General features: G+C 38.9%; 1 protein-coding gene across 1 annotated transcript in view; it reads left to right on the forward strand.

The window, feature by feature from the left end:
- The window catches only part of OXCT1 (3-oxoacid CoA transferase 1), a gene marked incomplete at its 3' end in the record, with an annotated part of 51,854 nt that overhangs the window by 14,581 nt on the left and 15,502 nt on the right, over positions 1–21,771 (forward strand). Inside the window, exons 5-7 of the mRNA XM_010001597.1 lie at positions 2,257–2,406; positions 3,544–3,650; positions 7,874–7,934. Coding sequence (XP_009999899.1) covers positions 2,257–2,406; positions 3,544–3,650; positions 7,874–7,934 — 318 coding nt within the window. The remainder of the gene's footprint in view (positions 1–2,256; positions 2,407–3,543; positions 3,651–7,873; positions 7,935–21,771) is intronic.

Below are 21,771 nucleotides of genomic sequence, written 5' to 3' on the forward strand. Positions count from 1 at the left end.
TTGCTGTTTGAGCATCACTGGGCTGTAGGCTGCAACTGATCTGTTAAGGACTGACTGTGGCATTGCTTTTATGGCTTTTTTTTTTTTTTTTGGTGAGCTTGAAGTTGAGCTTACACCTCAGGTAAGGAACCAGGAGACTGGTTCTTTTAATCTAAAATTCTGAGTAAGATAATGTTGAAGTGCTCTTATAAAATTATTTTGCAATACATCTGTTTTGCCTGTGTCCAGATATGTGGTAAAGACACATGGGACTTGCTGTTTGAGCATCACTGGGCTGTAGGCTGCAACTGATCTGTTAAGGACTGACTGTGGCATTGCTTTTATGGCTTGTTATATTATGTTCATTTTAAGTATATGTATATATATAAAAAAATATATATACGTACACATATATACACACACACATTTTATTGTACAATGTATGTTTTTTTGGTAGTTCCTCTCAGATTGTAGAAAAACACATGAAATATGCTCACTAGTCCGGCCCCTGTAAGCAGAAGAAAATCAGGGAGTTCTTGTATTGGTGGCAGTTTGTGTGTGCCTTTTGGGATGCTACGTGTGCAGTGTCTGCCCTCTAGTGGGGTAGGAACGAAATTAGGGGTTTCAGTTTGTTGTGCAACAACTCTTTTGGGCTTATTCTTTAAATCTTAACTATATTAATCTCAGCATGGTGTTATGAACCAATATTTACAATGTTAATTTTGGCACCATAGTTTTAACTATCTTAGCACTGCCAATCTGCCCAAATAGCCTGAATGAAATGATATCCTAAACTGATGAGAATCAGTCACGTACTATAGAGATCCAGTTTTGTGATATTAGGACTTAAAGCCTACTGCTTCTTAGTGTGTGACATTTCAAAAGGTGGCACAGAAGCTTGATTGAAGCTTCTGGGAAAAGCAACAGTCTTAAATTATTATGGAGAAGAGAGTCTTGGGTTCCATCTCTTGGGATTATCTATTAAAATCCCAGAAATGGCCAGAACTCCTTTTATACCCAGTCAGTTGACATGGAAGTAACCAGGCACTTGTCTCATATTTCAAAAAACACAAATCTCAACTTTCTGTTACCTCACAATTAGTTTTTTCCTTCCTCCTAATTGGTGCTATGTGCTTTCATCTGAAAGACTTTCAAACTCCTTAGATGTGATTGGCTTTGTGGACTGCACAGACAAGCTATATAGATCCAGCATGCAAATATTGAGTCTACAGTGTGAAAACAGTAAGGTGAATTAATAACTTGTCGGAAAACGCAGGGATTTTAAATATTTATGTCAATATAAAATAGCCTTTTTTGAAAACGCTCTTGAAGTTTGGTATGAGTTTACGCAAAACAGATGACTGTTGTGTCCTTGTTGTTGATCTGGAAATGCTAAGACTGCTTAGAAGACAGGACTTTGTATCATTGCATGGTTTGCACCTGCCTCTTCCCACTGTTTTTTAAACGTACCAGAAGTCATAGCATTTCTTGCAGGACAACTGGGGAAAATGCAACCTGTGTTTCAGATGCTGTCAAGCTAGATAATTGACCATGACAGTCTTGTCTTCTTTGTGTCCTGAAAAATACCAAAGAAATTTGGGAAAGGACACTAATGAAAAGCAGGCAGACATGTCTTTCACAATAAGCTCATAACTAAGGTTGTTGAGGAATTTGGGCTGTTAATAGCCATGGTACAGCTGGACATAGACCAGAGTGCAGATGGGGTGATCAGATAGAGTAGAAATGCTGTTGTGTCAGCTTCTTGGTATTCTTAGCATGGGCCACCCAGATCACAGGACTCCTTCTTCCTCACTTGATCTGCTGTTTCAACTCGGAGAAAGGTATGTATTTTTTCTAAAGATGTTAAGAGAATGAAACATGAATATGTAGGACTTTTTATAAAAGAGAAACCTTCTAGTATATGTAGCCAGGTAGGAAGGAGAAAAAGAACTCCACATTTCTCAGAGTAATGGACTGGAGAATAAGCTGAAGGAGAGGAGGCAAAGAAAAATGCTGGGGTTTGCAAGTTGACTGGGAGTTGTGTGATGATGTGCCCTTGAGCAATTTATGGCAATTCGTTAAACTTTTCTTACCATATCCATTACCAGCTGCACAAAGGAGAGGTCAGATGGGAGGAAGACATAGATAAGATGATCGGCTGAGTTTAGAAGGAAATGCTTTAAGTGACAGGATATAAAAAACAGTTCATGCAAGCCATCTGTGAAAGTTTTATTTGTTCTTCCCAAGTGACTAGTTCTTAAATGTGTTTTCCCATAGGGTACACTGGCTGAACGTATTAGAGCAGGAGGAGCAGGAATTCCAGCATTTTACACCAGTACTGGCTACGGGACGCTGGTGCAGGAAGGGGGTGCACCTATCAAATACAACACAGATGGCACCATTGCCATTGCTAGCCAGCCAAGAGAGGTAAGATGTCAGTATGTTACTGGAAGCCTTCTGCTTTGAAAATGTTCATTATAATATATTTCCGAGATAAGCAGTAGCGTAACCACCTCCTGGCAAAGTTTTACCTCGGTATCTTGAATTAACAGGATGGCTGTGTTAACAGACATGATGGTTTTCCTCCCACTCTCATTTCTATCCTCTGTGATGCATTAGAAAAGTTTTTACAGCTTTTGGGTGACTTAGCATCAAGAACTGTTCCAAGTGAAAACTTACCTTGCTGTGTTACTCTTCAGTGAACAGTTCTCTGACCAGGTTCACCGTGTATTCATACAAAATCCTGAACCAGGCTACTGCAGTGCACAGTACAGATCAAGATAAAATTCCTGTTAGTACTCCTTAGATACTGTGGTATGGCGTAAGCAGCTGTGGAGCTTCACATGAAGCTTTAGCATTAGAAGAGATGGGAAGTTTCCTGTTAAACAGGGAGAAACTCAGTTGTCACAAACTCTCAGATATCTTTTCACAGGACTGAAAAACTGACTTCTGGTATCATTTTGTCATGCTTCCTACACCTCTCTGAAATTCTAAATAGTTCTCAAGTAGTATTTGTGTATACTCTAACCTAGTACATTGTTAAGACAATGCTGTTCTGTGTTTCTGTATAATAGAATTAGAATACTAGCTGTTTGTTACTTACATGTTCTGACTTCAGGCACAATGTCATTACAAATATTGATCATAAATGAAGATAAAACCAAATGAAATTCATCCTGTCAGGTTATGTATTTGAATATTCTGTCTCAAATTCACTTCATTTTAGATTTGGGGTTTCTGGTGGTGGGTATTGATAGTGCACTTTTTCAACAGTTCTGGTATACGTGCCAGAAAAAACATGGTTACTTCCAGTAGATGGAGCAGCAGGGATGTGGATCTACTGCTCAAAAAAGAAACACTATGATAAAACCAAGGTTTACAGCCTTTCTCTGTTATATGTCCTTTCTGTTATTATACAGTTGAGCTACAGGTTTTCAGACAAAAATTTATGTAGTATAAAAAAGTCTAAATATAATAGTTGTAACATTTATGCCATAAGATAAATGCTACATAGGATACCTGTTTGAAGAGATCTGCATCTTAACAGTGTACTTGTTTCTGTAGGTGCGAGAGTTTGATGGCCGTCACTTTATTCTGGAGAAGTCAATTACAGGAGATTTTGCTCTTGTGAAGGCATGGAAGGCTGATCGTGCAGGAAACATCATTTTCAGGTATGACTTGTTTATCACTGAGAAAAGATTGTTTAATGGTTTAGATAATGAAAGAGAAAGAGAATCCTGTTTAATGTCTGTTCTCAACATAATGTTTTACTGATTTTACTTCCTTTCGTATTGCCTTTCCCCAGCGTTCAATCTTACTGAAAAAAATTTTCTAATTGCTTTTGAGAATCCGAACATAGCTGAGAAATAAAACACTGGTTGTTAAGATGAGACACAGCAGACCAAAGTCACTATGACTGTGGAGAAATGTAGTGACATTCTGTTCATGTATATTTTAGTGTTAATTTGGGTCTTTTTCACTGTACAATTGAAGGCAGACCCAAGAAGTGCAGGTTCTTGTATGTTGGAAGAGAAGGGAGCTGAGTCAGTCTCCTGCACAGTCAGTGATGAGAAAACGTGATTCTGTCCCCAGAAAAGTGTCTTTAAAATCAATTTGATCTATGTGGTATAGGGAGAGGCATCGTATGAACTGAGACATCTTCTGTAGTGAAAAATTTGGGTGTTGCACTTCTGGTAACATCATTTATTTGAGTTGCTATGTTGGTGTTCTGATTTGTCCTGAACTGAAGCAGGAGAGGTTTGCTTAAGTTTAACGTCTAGTTTTTATATGTTTGTTTTATGGCTATCAGATGAAGAGGTAAGTGTTATGGTAATCAACTGCAGTTTACTACCAAAAAATAGTGAATAATACAGTCTTTGTATATTGAAACAAAGAGTTGAAAAAGCAACTGAAAAATAGGTGGATAAAACAATGCTGATAAAGTAATGATTTTGTTTGTGTGTCTATATACACATGTATTCACTTAAATTTATGTTATATATATCTAGTAGATATAATAATAGTATTCACTTAAAATACTTGAAAATTACTTTTTTTTTAACCCAACTCTTGACATCCTGGCTTGTCCACTAGCAAGACAAGATGGTTTCTGATTGAAAACTCAGCTTCCCTGTGTGTGTGCACATTAATTTGATGGATATTTTCCTTAGGCTTTGGGACCTGGAGTACAGGGAAAAGTCTTCCCCCTTGAGCCTGTCTTTCTTTGATCTTGAGCTTCTCCTTCCTGTCCTTTTACATTGTATTTATCTACTGGTGCTTGCTTACCTCTGAAAAATTCCTCTATTCTACACAGAAACAGACTGGTTGCATTCTCCCTTTTTCCTCCTCTTCTTTTGTGTCCAGTAGTCTCTCTTTATGTCTTTCCCTCTCCTTCCTGTTCCTTTCAGAAATAATCTGATTTTGTTTGCTAAAGTATGCTGAGATAGACATCAGCTCTGTGTTTACTCACATCTGCTACCACTTTCACAGCAGTGTGGTACTGTTAATAGTATCTTCACCATGTCTATGACATCTGTGGAACCAATAGGAATGGAGTGTCTTCTCAAGTGTTAATCACCCTCAAGCTACAAGCTTTCTTAAATCCAAAGGATGTACTTTAGGTGGACATACCTGGACCACAGGCCAGCATGAGTTGTTTTTTTTCTGTTCTTATACATGAAGGTAGACTCTTTTCTTAGGGATCTGGAATGGCACCAGCTCCCTTAGAAAGTGATTTTTAGACAGGGTTTTCTGCATGATACTTTTTTTCACCTAGCTCTTTTGTTCCATACAACATGGTATGTCTACTTTTCTTCCAGGCATCTTTAAGCTGAGTGGACTCCTCTGCACCACAGCTTTTGCCTAGTATGTCTGGCTCAGGAGATGACAATTCATAGGTGTTGTGCCCTATTACCAAGACAAATAACCCCAGGTTCCCTCAACCATAATGAAATAATGTTACCTTGTTCCTGAGGTAGCTAAAAGGAGGCATATCAGGGTGTTTTGCTGTGTTAGTCAGATGCGGGTACTAGTTCTACTTAGTAGGGACAGAGTGTCACCACTCCTTAAGCTCCATTGGAGCTTTTCTTATTAGTGGCAGCAGCGGGGAGTATCACTGCTTTTGTAGATACTCTACCTCCTTTGGTTCTCCTCCCTTTTCATCTGGTACCATTCTGCTTTAGAATTGCCCTAGGCTAGTATACTTTCACTTTACAAGCGGAGGTGTGATTTGATGCCTATGAAAGTACACTCTTAACAAAGGAACAGAGATACTGAAGGGATAACCTGAGTCAGGGCCCCTGCTCTCACAGACAGTCATGTCAGGTCATCTCTTCATGCTTCAAGTGGTTCTGCAATACATAAATTCAGCTCATATCTGAGGTTTCCCATAATCTCCGCACCATTAGGTATGTAGTGAATGTAGTTAATTGGTTTAGTCTACTATGAACTAGTTTGCTGTCTTTGCCTTTGGGAAGCAAGCTGTTGTCATACCATTGGGTCAGCTTAGAAATCCACAGCTGTAACAATGGACTTGGCAGTAGTTGCTGAGTCTAGGTCTCCAGAAAGCTATCTTAAAATAAAAAGGCAGACTTGGCTTACTAGTTTCCAGTTTTCATTATGAGAACTTGAACATTATTCTGTGTTGGAAAATATATGTAGTGTTGTTTTTTATTTTTCTGGATGATGTGTTCATTAGAAAGAAGACTTTTGATCTTGTAAAAGACCTTTTCTTCTGAAACAACTTTACTAATCCAAGCCATTCTAAATTGCATAAGCTTTTATAAACAGCACCAAAATCAAGTCACTGAATCATAGAATCACAGAATTACTTGGGCTGGAAAAGACCTCTGACATCACCAAGTCCAGCCTGTTACCTAACACCACCACATCCTCTGTCCGTTAACTCTCTTTAATTTGATGTTGAAATGTTTGGGGTTTTTTATAACTATTTCCCCTGTGTTAAAATAATTTTATATCTTAGTTTGTTTTACTGGGGGACCAGCAACTACCATCTTGAGAAAGTCTTTGGCTCAGAAAGGTAGTTGCTTGGGATGAAACACTGAATTGTCTTTTTCCGCATCTGCCTTCTTCATCTGTATCAATCCCCCTGCTATTTTAATTCAGCTTTTGTAATGTTTTTCGTCTTGTTTTCTACTCTACCTAATTTAGCTTACTTTGCCCTAAATCACTACTAACTAGTATTGTAGTAATGCTCTAAGAGAAGACTACTAATTCAATTGTTTATGGTTTCCTCTTCTTATATCATGTTTACACAGCCACAGAGAAGACCTACAGACAAATGGCACTGTCCCTTCTGCAGCCTCTGCTAGAGGCTTGGCAGATGCTGTATACTGCCAATCAAACAGGGTTTCCCGAAGATACGTCTTTGGGTTCTGTAGGTCTTTGATTCTGTAGGTCTCTGCACTAGAAATTGCATGGTAGTTTTAGGACTCGGGCGTTTCCATTCCGTACCGTTCTCCAAAGCCACGAGGTGGCAGCAGCCTCCCAAAGTTCAGAGTAGCACTAAGCGGGGTCATCGGGCAAAAGGGTAAACAAGAGTGTAGAAGGTGTTGGGATATAATGTTGGTCAGGAAAAAAAAAAGCTTCTGTGGAATGGGGGCAGGAGAAAGGAGCTTTTGACTTGTTTTGAACCCTAGTTTCATAAATTTTGTTGAAAAAAATTCAATAATTTTACTTTTTAAAGAGAAAATGCTGAGAAGGTACCAGTGGAACACCACTAAAATATGTCAGTGCCACACAGTTTTGTTTGCTTCCTGAAAATACAGAGAGGGGCTGACATAGGTCACTTACTTTTCCAGCACAGTTGTACATGTCATGTGTTACTTTTTTTCCCTAGAGGTTCTTTTTTCCTGTTTCAGAAATACTGTGTGAGAATACTTTGGATGAAGGCCAGAGTCTTGCAGTGAGTGCCAAAACTGGCACAGCTTTTTTAATCTAGGGAATTGCTGTGCCATCCAAACTCCCAGTCTGAATTATGAAGACATATGTGAGCTTGCTAGGCCTCCGATTGCCCACTCTGTGGAGATTAAATTTAATTCTTTGTGCAGTGCAATAACGGGAAGGTACATTGTACAAAGCCCAATGTGCTGCTGCTCTTGCATCTAATAAATGAACATATTAGTACCCCACCCAGTTTCAATTAAACAGTGTATTAATTAAGAGTCAGAAGAACTGTAATAACAAATTTACAATGTAGCAAAATAAAATCTCATTTCATATGCATCTTACACAATTCCGTAATACTTTTTCTTCCCTTCTATATTTTATTTGTCTTCTAGCTATCTGGAATAAAGATTGGTGCTGTTCATCTTACAAAGACTTTCCTCATACTATTACAGCTTTTAGTATTTATTAATTCTATTTTATTTCACAGGAAAACTGCAAGAAACTTCAACCAACCTATGTGCAAAGCTGCCAAGACAACTGTGGTTGAGGTAGGAAATTGAAACATAGTATTTATATATATGCTATACCCCTATGGTCAACAAACCTTCCTGTTTTGAATGGGATTATGGGGACAGGGTTCTCCTTTTCCTGATTTATTGGGGGATTTTATGCCATTTCATAACCTATCTCCTTGGATTGCTTACTCCTAACACTATGCTTTGTTTTACTGATTAGTTCACCATAGTTCCTCAGTTTACTGTTCAGGACTTCATGTCCTGTTTATTGTTGGACAAGAATTCATGTTCACTGTGATCAGACTCTGAAAGGGAAACACAGCTACAGCCTTCAGATTTGTTGAACAATATAATATGGGAATGAAAGAAGAAACTGTAGGCTTAGGCTGTGCTTGAGAAGATACACAGAAGAACAAAACTTCCTTAGGATAAGTGCATAACACCATAAAACCACCACAGTTGTGGTCTCTAAAATATAAAGTTACCTATATGTGAGGCTGAAATGAGATACAGACTTTTGGTTATGCTTTGAGAAGCAGGATGGACTGGATGATCTCAAAGTTTCTTCCAATCTTTTTGTCCTTTTTTCTTGTTGTCTAAAACAATAATGTTTTAAAAAATGGAGCAATGTACATTGGTAATACACTGAGACTGGAGCATTGCTAAGGTATAGCTGAAAGATAGACTGGTCTATTAAGTTTTTTCATCACCTTCTAGTAAGTCATATAAAAATGCCTAAGAGAAGCTAAATATGATTTGATAGTAAGATTAAGACAAACTGTTCTAGAGTATTTCTAATAATTTCTAAATGGAGGAGGCTTGTGTTTCTTCAGGGGTTTTGTTTTGTTTTGTTTTTTGTTGGGGGAGTGATTTTTGTTTGGTTTGATTTTTTTGGTATAATCTTATCTAAAAAACGTATTAGTTACATAATCCTCTCTGGGTAATATATTTTGAAACTTATTTCTTCATGTTTTACAAAGCTATGGCAAAAAATACCGTAGAATTTGTGACATGACTTACAGTGACAATTCAGCAACAGAACATGAATTTGCACAGTTATTTTTCAGAAAAGGTTTAAAATATTTTTCCATTTAAAAATGAAATAATCTTAATTCCTTTTCCTTTATTCCACTTGTCCTTCATTCTTCGTTCAGCCTGGCATTTGGAGAATTTAAGTAAATCAAAGCCTTCCACCTACATTTCATCTCATTCTCTCTTTCTGCTCTTCTGTCCATGTGTGATAAGGGTAGAATTTTCTTGTCAGTGAGAAGCAATTACGTGACATCCTTCTTGGTATAATTCCATGTAACAGAGTTCAGTAGATCTTCTGTGAACTGTGTCCACTGTGAGTCTAGTTGCATTTTTAATGCCATTTAAAAACTGACAGGCTTTTTGCAAGACAGCACATTAATGTTTCTTTACAACTTCAGGTTTTCATGAATGAATTAATGAGGGAAGAGGCATCAGTAGAAATTAGGACAAACAGATATTTTGAGCCAAATACAATGCCTTATTGGCTTAACTTGTGTTTTTCTTCCAAGGTGTAGTTGAGAATGTTGTGTTTGGATTTAAGAGTTCAAACCCAAAGAGCTAGAAGGAGAAATCGCAATATGGCTTCTAGCATAGTCTCAGTACTGGGTATTTTCAGCCTGAGCTGTCTAGAGATAATCACTAGGGAACTGAGGCAACTGAAGAGTTTTGCCTGACTTGTTAGTGAACACTGTTGAAGGCTGAAAGGTAAAATTCTCAGTCCTACGTACAAGAAGGAAAATAAAGTTTGTGTAGGGTAGTAATTTGGATACTCTCTTGGCAGCAGGGATTTCTGAATTCTGGCATCTCTGCCCAGCTCTGTTCCTGACCATTTAACTTAATGCAGACATACAGTCCTAAAAGTAGAGGTTTGAAGCCATCCTTGCTGCTTTCCTTCAAACTAGCTACAGGTCAGACTTGTCTTCAGAGTCATGCAGTGATGAATTGCGATTTGCAGGAGTCAGGTTTCTCAGTCTAGCACTCCCATCCGGACTTCGAGTGTAGAGCTTTGTACCTGTTATGCTTTTAGACACTGCCAACACCTGCTTATTTAGCACGAAGCATCAAGCTAAGCCAGGTAAATAGCAAAAATCAGTGGCATATTCCTCTGTGTTTCTGATTTTTCAGTTGCTGAAATTTTTCCTTTAAAATGAATGCTCTAAGTACACGGAAAAAGGGAATTGTTCCTCATAACTCTTCTGATGAGTTATTTATTTCCCTTTTCTGCTTACTGGTTTCATGCAGTCCTGTAGAAGCAATCTCTTTTTCAGAAACATAACTTAATTTGTTAAACCTCACATTAGAAGGATGTGGCCTAGACCATTCACTTACGTCTCTTAAGCTCAGTAAGTGCATTCAGTCAGAGTATAACTTGAATTTTGGAAGATAGGTTTAATCATAAAGTTATGCTGCCTTGTTGCAAACAAAACAAGAGATGGAAAAGCCATCCTTCTGTAAATGTTTGTTCCAGTGGTTAATCATCCTCACTGGTATAAATTCTTTATTATAATTGGTTTGGCTTTAGGTTCCATCCAGTGCTTTTACTCCCTTCTGCTAGATTAAAAACTGAAGCTGTCATTTCCTTCCCACGGAGTGACTTCTCAGGGCTGTTGATATGATGAACAGATTGAGGTCTTAATGGTTCTAACTATAAAACATTTTCTTCAGTTCTCATATCTTTTCTATGTCCATTCCCTTCTCACTCTGTTTTTTCTGAAACTGTAGAAATGTGACCAACTGGAGTGTCTTCAGCACTGTAACACTGCTGCCACTAATATCACCTGAAAAGCAGAGTTACTCTTTAGCCCTGCTCCTTCCTTCTTTGCATACCTGTACTCTTTGATGATCATTATACAGGGGTTCCTAAACATTAGTTGCTTACACCTTATCGACCCTTTTCTGACATGTGTCAGGAAAAGTGTAATCACTGTTTTCTAAGATGCATTCTGTAAGTATGACAGATATTTCTTGATCACATACGTCTCACTTAGTATTTTGTTATGAAACATTGCATGTTTTAATAGACCCAGTGTTGGTCTCTTCTCCCAAGTAACTAGTGATAAGACAGGAGGAGATGGGTTCAAATTATGCCAGGGGAGGTTTAGGTAGGATATTAGGAAATATTTCTTTGCTGAAAGAGTGGTGAGGCATTGGAATGGGCTGCCCAGGGAGGTGGAGAAGTCACCATCCCTGGAGGTGTTCAAGATGCATGCAGATGTGGTGCATTCAGATGGTTGTGGTAGCTGGATTACAGTTGGACCTGATGATCTTCGAGGTCTTTTCCAACCTTAATGATTCTATGATTCTATAAGGAAAAACTGAGAATGCTGTTGATCAAAAGAGCTTACGTGCTTTGAGCACACACAGGAATTAACCAACCTTCAGGTAGTTTTTCTGAAGTCTCTTGGTTGCCAGGGGGAGACAAGAGAAGGAGAAGGGAATGCAGTTGAAAAGAACCTACAACTATGATCTAGTCTAACTGCCTGACCATTTTAGGACTGACCAAAAGTTAATTACTTTGCACCGAAGGCTCTGGGGAGACCTTCCAGTAGCCTTCCAGTGCCTGAAGGGGTCCTACAGGAAGCTGGGCAGGGATTTTTTTATAAAGGCATAGAGTGGTAGCACAAGGGGTAATGGCTTTAAGCTGGAAAAGGGATATTTAGGGTAGAAATTAGGAAGAAATTCTTTAGTATGCAGGTGGTGAAACAGTGGGCCGGGTTGACCAGAGAAGTTGTGGCTGCCCCATCCCTGGACATATTCAAGGCCAGATTGGATGGGGATTAGAGCAACCTGATCTAATGGGAGGTGTCCCTACCCATAGCAGGGGGTTTGGAACTAGATGATCTAAGGTCCCTTCCAACCCAAACTATTCTGTGATTTCCAACACTGGCTGCTGAACAAAGGACATGCCTGCTGAATTCAGGAGGCAGCACTGCTGTCAGGCCCCTCAACAGACCTGAATTGTGTGGTGGGAAATTAAATGTGTAGCAGCTTGGAGTAACAGGGAGCCCTTTGCATGTATGCCTAGATTGCTAGAGCAAGGGCTGTGATACTAGGATGCTTCCTAAGATATGCATCTTCCAGTAGAGGCTTCTTTGATTAGAGCTCCACAGGAAGGGACAATGTTTGATTATGCTGTTTCTTTTTTGGAGAGAATCGAGACAACCCAAAGACACAAGGGAAAAACATGGTGTGACCTTGCCAGGTGTGAGTGTCATGACAGTGCTGGAAAGGAGAGGGATGATAAAATCTTGGGCTTTTGCTCTCTGCATTGGAGGAGTACATAAACATCTATAACAGCCCCAACGTCCCTAAGCTGTTGTCTGTTCTCTTGCCATTGTTATTCTCTGCTTTGAGACCTACTGAATACGTGTCCCAGGTGAAGTGGTTTGAGATCTCAGCCACTGCCATAATGTAAGTGTTTGGTAGTGGTAATAGTCAGTATGTTTGGAAATATTTATTGACTTGGTGTTTTGAGTATCAGTTTGAACAATTTTCTCGTTCAGATCGCAGAGGATGGCTAAATATATCTCCCTGTGTAAACAGCATTTCCACCTCTAATAATATCAGGGCAGGAAAAAGCATATTTTCTCATAAAAATGCATTAAATAAGAATCATTAAACCCTACATTTTATCTCTGGTTGCCTAGTAACAACACAGCCACGTCAGTGAGCGCCATTATCTCAGGTACAATGAACCTGAGTGTGCTGCACTAGGGGACAGAACCAGAATGAAATAAACTATTTGTATCCTGTTATCTGTGCTAAATCATGGCATTGTGTTTTATGCAGGAAACTGGAAAATTAATCTTTTTTTTTTTTTTTTATGTCTATTTTTCAAAGTGCTTCAACGATGACAAAACTTGCCTCAGATACGTAGCTCTTTCTGAGGAATTCTTCAGGGGTTTTGCACAGTTACAATTTACTATAAAAAGCTGTTAATGCTATTTTAAATTGGAAAAATACTATAAAATAATATTTTTCCTTACCTGGATGGCCCAGCTGTGGAACTTGAAAATGAACCCTGGTACAGGAAGCAGTTCTGGATTTGGCAGGGGCACAGATTTGCATTAGGATGTTTCTGAGAAACAATAGGTCAGGATTTGATGCAAAGAAGGATACAGAATGGAAGTCCTTCTGTGCAAATGCTGTAACCAGTCAGCTATTGTTTTGCTGTAGCCTTTTTTTGATATTGTTTAATTGCCCAGTGATGGTTCCATGTGCGCTCAGGGGGTGGCTGCTGAGGGAGTGTTCCAGGGATCTGCTGTGCCTGCAGATCTGCAGTTCTCAAATATTTTGTTTGAGAATCCTATTTGCTGCAGGATGGACACTGAGCTGCTTAATCCTACCTATTACTTTACCAGGACCTTTGACATGGCAGGCATTTGCCGTAATATATTAGTATAATATATGCAAAATATATGTTATATATGTAAATATAAATTATTAGTTTAAGTACAGAAGTCTTTGCAACTTACTAGATGGTTAGTCAGGGCTTTTGACTGTGTGTTTGGATTTACCTGCCTACATTTTGGCTAAATCCTTAATCAGAGATGCTTGTGGATCTGTACTTAGATAACCCAATTATTGAATACAGGCATTACAATATTGTCTCCCAAAATATCCTTAGATGAAAGATTTGAGTGAACATATATATGGGGCAGTAATTATGAAATGCAAATTCCTGACCCTTGGAAAGCAAGGAATGTAAAATACTGAAATACTAGGAATGCCTCTGGAAGATTTGATTTCATGAGATTGAAGAGTTGGCAGATGAAACAGACATGGGAAAGGAAAATGACAGAAAGTGAGACAAACTGAAGATGTTTGAAGCTACCCATTACAAAACCCAAACAAATAAAAAAGCTTAAGCATCTAGTAGCAAGATATATTTCTAAGAATACATACATAGTGGGCTGGGAGACCAAGGATGTTCATACTTCACTGCTCAGTGGAGAGACTAAAATTATCAGTGCAGAGTACAAAGAAGGCTGAACCCAGCATTTATTGCCTTTTCTGCTTCAGTATGCAGCAATGTTATAAAGCAGTTTGGTGGCTATTATGTGCCAGTCATAGAAGGATAAAAGGCAAATCAGAGAAAGGTTTGAATTGAAATCAAGTGACTACTAGAACCAATTTTGAAAAGCAGCTCCTAGAAACATTTGCATATCATCGCAACAGTAATTTTAGTTCCCAAAAAGAAGCCTATCCCCAGAGTTGAATGCCCTTTTGTTGTTTTTCTTTCTCTTCATTGTATTTGATTTCTTGCTTTTGTGTGTACATATGTTTATTGAAAGACAAAATGGAAAATCAAAACATTTTTACAGCTGTTGTGTGGACTATGAGTTGAGAAGCACTTGAAAAGACTGGGCTGGAAGGGAGTTGTACAGTAGTTCATTTCACATTTAGTTAACATGCTTCTGATTTTCAGGGAAATAAACTCCTTTAATAGGTAATTCAGCTGTGTGTTGGGGTTTTGTGTGTTTGTTTTGTTGTTTGTTTTTTGTTTATTTTTCCCTATGATTGCATTTCTTTTATATATAACCTCTAATTATGTGGGTTCAAATTTGGTACTTCATTGCTGGAGCAGTGAATGTTAAGTGGTTAAAATTCATAGCAGATTAAATTGTTGCTGTCTGCTGTTCAGATGGTTTTACTTACAAACAACATGGTGCTGGAAGAGCTGAATTTGTTTTTCTTTTCTCTGTCTTACAGTTTATTCCTTTCTAAATTGATAATTTTTTGAATTAGTATCATGAGCTATTTCAACATCCAGCTTCAGAAGTATATTGCAGACATGAATAAAATCTTAAGTGAAAAAAAAATCCTTTTATCCTTGCCACATATGTTAAGAACAAATATGACATTCAAAAAAACCAAGCTAAAGCAAGTCCATGGTTGATCAGTAGATACTGCAGATTGCCAGGAAGTCTATATGCTGGAGAAACTGATAGAAAACCTCTGTTTGCTTCTAAAGATAAATTTAGGAATTTTTTTAGAACAATTTGTAGAAAGACTGATATACTGTGCCTTTGAATTATATTTTATTAATGGTACTCTTGTACTGTATCATGAGAATTGGAAAATAGGATTTAAAAAACTCTAGATACAACTTTTAACTGTATGTATGAATATGTGCAATAAATGTATACTGCTTAGGCCATGCTTTGTGTGCAAGATGTGCTGATCAATCAATCAACGATTTATCAGTCTTTGCAATTTAAATTACTTGTGATTGTATCAGTGAAAAGATGGTGCAGAGAAAATTTTAGGCATTATGCAAAGAATTTATATGCATATATACTTTTATTTCCTTGTCTTAAAGCAATAATTTGTTTCCAGTGCTGCTAATGTCATTGGATGGAGATTTCTAGTACAAAAAGAGAATTACTTGAAATAGAAACTGAAAATCTTACAAAAAGTACAGAACATGGGTCCTTGCCTACTGATACAAAACAAATGCAGGTGGTCAGAATATTGAGATTTGAAAACCTGCAACTTTGTAACTACTGCTGCAGTAGATTTTTAGAGTAATCATTCAAATCAGTACCTCAGATTTTAGTCTTGCAGCATCCTTCCATAAAAATGCTATAGAACAGAATTACTCAATGAAGAAAGTGAGTAAAGAGAAGTAAAGGATGATGCCAAGTCTGTCTTGACTTCAAATCATGCTGCTTTTTCAGGCTGCAGAAGATGGTAAAGGAATGGATGAGGAAAGTAGATGTATATTTTTGTCTCCCAAACAGTTGCCTGGTGTTTATTTGAAAGTCACCTATTCTTCTGAATTTTTCCAAAACTGTGTTAAATTGTTCCATATAAAACCTGCAGTCATGAAGGTCAGTGTGGAGAAGTGCACGCCCATTGATATCCCCATGAGTTTGATACTAAGCTCCTTAGTTTGCCACTTGTGGTTAAGCTGGAGAAAGGGATAGCTAAATGAATCTTCAAACAACTTCATGTTTAAATAGGTGTTTTGGCTTTTTTATTATAGAAAATTAGGTACATTTCCCTTTTTTTAACTTATTTTTTAAATAAGTCAAATGTGTTATCTGTTTTTTTCTTATTGAAAGAAGTGAGGAAAGGCAAAGAAGGCTGGGATATATTCCTGATCAAAACAGGGGCGGTATGTAGCCAATTGTCTGTGTCAGAAATGCGCTTGCGCCCCCCAGGCTTTTAAAGTCCTGAATTTCCTAAACACCTTGAGCATGAAGAGCTGCAAATGAAGACATGGATCTAGGAATTGGTATTTCAAGTCAACTAAATTTATCAATAAAAATAGTTACGTTGCGTCTAGAGAAGAGAAGACTGAGAGGGGGTCTTATTAATGTGTATAAGTATCTGAAGGGTGGGGGTCAAGAAGGAAGTGCCAATCTCTTTTTCAGTGGTGCCCTGTGATAGGACAAGAGCTAGTAGATGCAAGCTAGAGCACAGGAAGTTCCATCTCAACATGAGGAAGAGCTTCTTTACTGTAAGGGTTCCAGAGCACTGGAACAAAATGCCCAGAGAGATTGTGGAGTTTCCTTCTCTGGAGACTTTCAAGACCCCTCTGGATGCATTTCTGAGTGACCTGCCCTAGATTCTGTGGTGGTCCTGCTCTGGCAGAGGGTTGGACTTGATGATCTCCAGAGGTTCCTTCCAACTCTTAACATCCTGTAATTCTGTGTAATTGAGCCATCATACAAGTAGATTAATTGCTGCTTGTGATGGATTTCATCAGAACCATATGCATCCAGCTTAGACATCTGCCAGGAGTCTTATGGGAAACATAAGAACCAGGCAAGTTATATGAAGTTAACCACCCAACCACCAACCTAAAGATACCATCTAGACTTTCTGACAAACGAAGAATGAAAATTGTTAAATGATTATGAAGCTTTCTGAGAGCAGAGTGTTTTTCTTTCAACAATTCAGAGTAATCAGAAACAGCAGACACCTATCATGAATGTATTTCTATTTTGCAGGGACTGGGGAGGAAAGACTTAAAAACCAAACAAACAGTTTATATAAAAAACAGTTTAAATAAGTTGCATGAAAGTTCTATGTGGAATTTTAAGCCAGTTGTGCTTAAAATACTTGCTATGCCTTTGAATGTCAGATGTGCTAAAGACAATTTTTCACTGTTGCTAGAGGGAAAGAAATCAAAATTTTCTCATTAGGCTGTGATAAACAAAACCTTTTTATTTTTATGGTGTGAATGACTGCTTTAACATGTTTCTACTAGCTTCAGTGTTTGTTTCTGTAAAGCACTTTATTACTGTTCTCTGTGTGACGGTGGGAGGCCATTTTGGGCAAAGCAATCACAACTTGGTAGAGTTCTCTGTTCTTGGAGACCAAAGGAGGGTGGTCAGTGGAAATAACACCTTGGACTTCTAGAGGGCAGGTTTGGCCTGTTTTAGAGACTGATTGACAGAATCCCTTGGGAGGCAGTCCTGAAGGGCAGAAGAGTCCAGGAAGACTGGACATTCTTCAAGAAGGACATCTTAAAGGTGCAGGACAGGCCATTGCTGTGTGCTGAAAGATGTGCCAGCAGGGAAGATCAACCCTGCTGAATAGAGAGTTCTGCTTGCAACTCAAGAGAAAAAAAGTTAGTAGCCTCTGGAAGAAAGGGGAGGTCATATGGGAGGATTGCAAGGATGTCATGAGGCTGTGCAGGGAGAAAACCAGAAAAGCCAAAGTCCAACTAGAAAATGTTCTGGCTTCAGTTGTTAAAGACATCAAAAAATGCTTCTAAAAATATGCTAGCAACAAAAGAAGGAATAAGGAGATATTCTAGTCTTTATTGGATAGAGGGAGAAACATAGTAATCAAGGATGAGGAAAAAGCTGAAATTCTTAATACTTTCTTTGACTCAGTCTTTAGTAGTAAGACCAGTTTTTCACTAGGTACCCACACCCCTGAGCTGGAAGACAGGGACAGGGAGCAGATCAAAGCCCCCATAATGCAAGGGACAATGATTAGTGACCTGCCATACCACCTAGAAATGAAAAAGTATGGAGCGGATGTAATAAACTCAAAGGTACTGAGGGATCTGGCAGGAAGTGCTCAGCAGGCCACTTTCCATCATCTTATCAGGTGATCAAGTCCAGTCAGCATGGGTTTATGAAAGGCAGGTCCTGCTTAACTAAGCTGATCTCATTCTATGATAAGTGGATCTGTTTAGTGGATTAGGGAAAGGCTGTGGATGTCTACCTCAATGTAAGTAAAGCCTTTGACATAGTTTCCCATAGCATTCTCCTGGAGAAACTGGCTGCTCATGGCATGGATGGGTCTGTGTTTTGGTGGGTAAAACACAAAAAGTTTTGTGGGGAGGGAAAGGAGGAGGTGGCAGATTTCTGAGGAGACCCAGGGGAACAGGGTGCAGCTGGGAGAAGGTGGTAAAGAGGTGAAAGATGAATGCTCAGGACATGGCAATGGAGTAGGGCAGACAGACTGGATCATATGGGAGCTCATGAATGCTGGGAGCTTCTGCATGGAGCCACCTCTCACTTTGTGAGTGGGCACAGTATCTGTCCTATCTGTGTCTCTGAAGTTAGTCTCAGAAATTGTTGCTAGCAGAGCAGCTTCACTGCATCTGTAGAGTAGCAGCACAAGCATGCGCTCACTGTTGCATCAGTTGTGGCTCCTGTAGCAGTTCAAATTGTCTCACTTGTGGGATTGACTGCACATCTCCCTGCCTGTACTTGCTTTGTTTTTATTTCCTTACTACTACTGTCTTTTTGAGACCCTCAGAATTAGAAGCATTTTATGAAACAGTTTCTGCTGCCCTTCTGGGGGCTACACCTTACTATGAAATACTTATTTTCTACAGTCTTCTTCATGAAAGCTGCATGATTCTGGTTGCTGGGTGCCAGTGGTTGGGCATAGGTAAAAACAAAACAACAGAACTTGCTTTTCTGAGTAAAACACTTGCTGGCCAGGCCCAAAGAGTTGTGGTGAATGGAGTTAAATCCAGTTGGGGGCCGGTCACAAGTGGTGTTCTCCAGGGCTTAGTGCTGAGGCCAGTTCTCTTAAATGTCCTTATCAGTGGTCTGGATGAGGGGAATCAACTGCACCCTCAGTAAGTTTTCAGATGGCACCAAGCTGGGGGAGGTGCTGGTCTGCCTTGAGGGTAGGAATGCTCTACGGAGGGACCTGGACAGGCTGAATGAACTGAACAAGGCCATTTGTATGAAGTTCAGCAAGGCCAAGTGTCAAGTCTGGCACTTGGATCATGACAACTCCTTGCAGTGCTTACAGGCTTGGGGAAGAGTGGCTGGAAAGCTGCTCAGCAGAAGGGGACCTGGGTGTGTTGGTTGACAGCATCTGAATATGACCCTTCCTTGTGCCCAGGTGGCCAAGAAGATCAACAGCATCCTGGCTTGTATCAGAAATGGTGTGGCCAGCAGGACTAGGGAAGTGATTGCCCCTGGTACTTGGAACTGGTGAGGCCACACATGGAATATTTGGTTCCATTTTGGGCCTCTCACTACAAGGACATTGAGGTGCTGCAGTATCCAAAGATGGGCAGCAAAGCTGGTGGAGGGTCTGGAGCACAAGTCTTATGAGGAGCATCTGAGGGAGCTGGGGCTGTTTAGCCTGGAGGAAGGGAGGCTGAGGTGAGACCTTCTCTCTCTCTCCAACTGCCTGGTAAGAGGTTGTAGTGAGGTAGGGGTTGATGCCTTCTCTCTAGTAACAAGTCACAGGAAGAGAGGAAATGGCCTCAAATTGTGCCAGGAAAGGTTGGGATTGGGTATTAGAAAAGACTTCTTCACTGAGAGGGTTATTAAACACTGAAGAGGCTGTCCAGGGAGGTGGTTGAGTCACCATCCCTAGAAGTAATTAAAAGACATTAAGGTTTTAAAATTTTAAAGGTGATCCCCCCAAAAAACACAGGACAGAATTGCTCTCTATCACCCCCTGCCATCCCTTCCCAAAGGAAGATAGAAGGGGAATAAGGAAGAGACATTTAAATCTTTGGAAATTGAAACTAGAAACATTTTTTTTTATAACCCAAGGGAAAAAAAAGGGTAAAACATGGGGGACGAACAGGTAAGTATTTATACACAAATAAACAAAGCCAATCCTGATGACCGCAGGGACACGGGAGATGCAGGGCTGCTGCAGGGGAGAGGCCCATGGCCCCTCCCAGCACCTGTTGCAGTTGGATTCTGGAGCAGGCACATGGGAAGCTGAAGGAACCAGCAGCAGCCCCAGCAGAGAGAAGGGAACAGGAAGGGAGAAGGGTGTGGCCTCTACCTTTCCTGTCTTTTATGGATTGTGACAGGAAGTGGGGGGGGGTAGTGACCCTTCCAGTCTTTCAGGGTCCTCAGGACCCTCGTGTCCAACAGGAAGTATAGTGATATTTTTCTTTAAAATTTACTTACAGTCTTTTGATACTCACATTCCTGTCTTTTCTGATTAATCTGCTTCAAGTGTCTAAGCCACATTACATGCTACTAGCAGCTGTTTGTTTTTTGTTGTGTTTTGTTGTTTTTTTTTCCCCAGTCCTTTTCTTGAAAAAGACTGACTGATTCTTCCTTAACTCTGTTGAAAAGTTTTATTGATCTTGAGTATTTTGGGATTTTGTGGTATCTGGTATGATTTTGAAAGTGAAATGGGCCACACTGATTCCTCACTGAGCATGAAAGTGGTAGCATGTAAAGTAGATTTCAGAAATCTTGTCAAACTACTGCTATCTTTAACAAGCATATGAAATAAGGGGGATAACTAACACATGTGTGCACAGGAGGTGTATTTTCATCATCCATCTTTAAATATCTTTAAAATGAGCTTTACTTTTTTTTAGCAGAGAGAACCAGCAGCATAATTTGTTACAAGATAGCTGCTAATATAATGGTTTACTGTGATTGTCTTCCTATATGTCTCCTCCTTATCACGCTCTACTGTGATCCTTAGCTAGAGGAACTCCTTTCATGAGAGTGGTTTAGTTCGATCTATATAGCCTGGAAAATACAAATAATTCCTTCTTGAATAGTGCAGTTAAATCTCTGGATTTATTTTGTTTTTTTGTTTTACTTTTCTACCTCTCCATTCTGTACTTCATTCCTCTTACTTCATTTTTGAAAGTAATGCTTAAATTTATCTCCTGACCTTTTAGTTACATTTCTCTGAATGCATAAGAGATGAAATCTCTTTCAGTCTCTTTTCATTTTTCATTTATCTGCTATAAGTAAGAAAATAAAACTTTTTGTTATGATTAAACTTTTAAAATTATTTTTAGGTTTCTATACTTCTTGACAGTTTGTGAATAATTTTAATAAAAAATACCAGTTCTTTATTTTTGCTGTCTTATCAGTTGAAAGACTTTCAGTCTAATATATTTTGAAAGTATGCAATGAAGTACTGGAATAATGTATTTAAAGCAACATACATTTTGTTTGCAAAAATGTTAAATTAAATCAATCTAGTACAGTTATTATTGTTAGCAGCCACTCTGCTCTGGAGTGGAAGGATTTGGGATGAGGTCAGTTATCTTATTCAGCAGAGTTTTTTCCATTAGCTAGCTCTTAATGAATGAAAACTGTGTTCACTGATATTACAGGGTTTCTTTGTTTTCTTCTGGCTTTTCTTCCATTATTTTTATTATTTGTTTTTTTTTTTAAAAATGGATGTAATAAAAAAAATATTTTCTAAAATTGCCTTTTCCTGATCCACAAAGGGAATTCTATCTGTATTTCAAATGGATGGTTATGTTTAATTTTGTATTAGGAGCTTAGATTCTAAACACTTCATAATTAAAAGGTACAAACATTAATATGTTTCTGTTTTTCTTGTCACTATCATCAGTATAGAAGAAATAAGCACTCGGCACTATGAAATCATCTCTTTTCATCAAGAAAGC

The sequence above is a fragment of the Chaetura pelagica genome, unplaced genomic scaffold (assembly GCF_000747805.2).
Source record: "Chaetura pelagica isolate M959 unplaced genomic scaffold, ChaPel_1.0 scaffold697, whole genome shotgun sequence".
NCBI lineage: Eukaryota > Metazoa > Chordata > Aves > Apodiformes > Apodidae > Chaetura > Chaetura pelagica.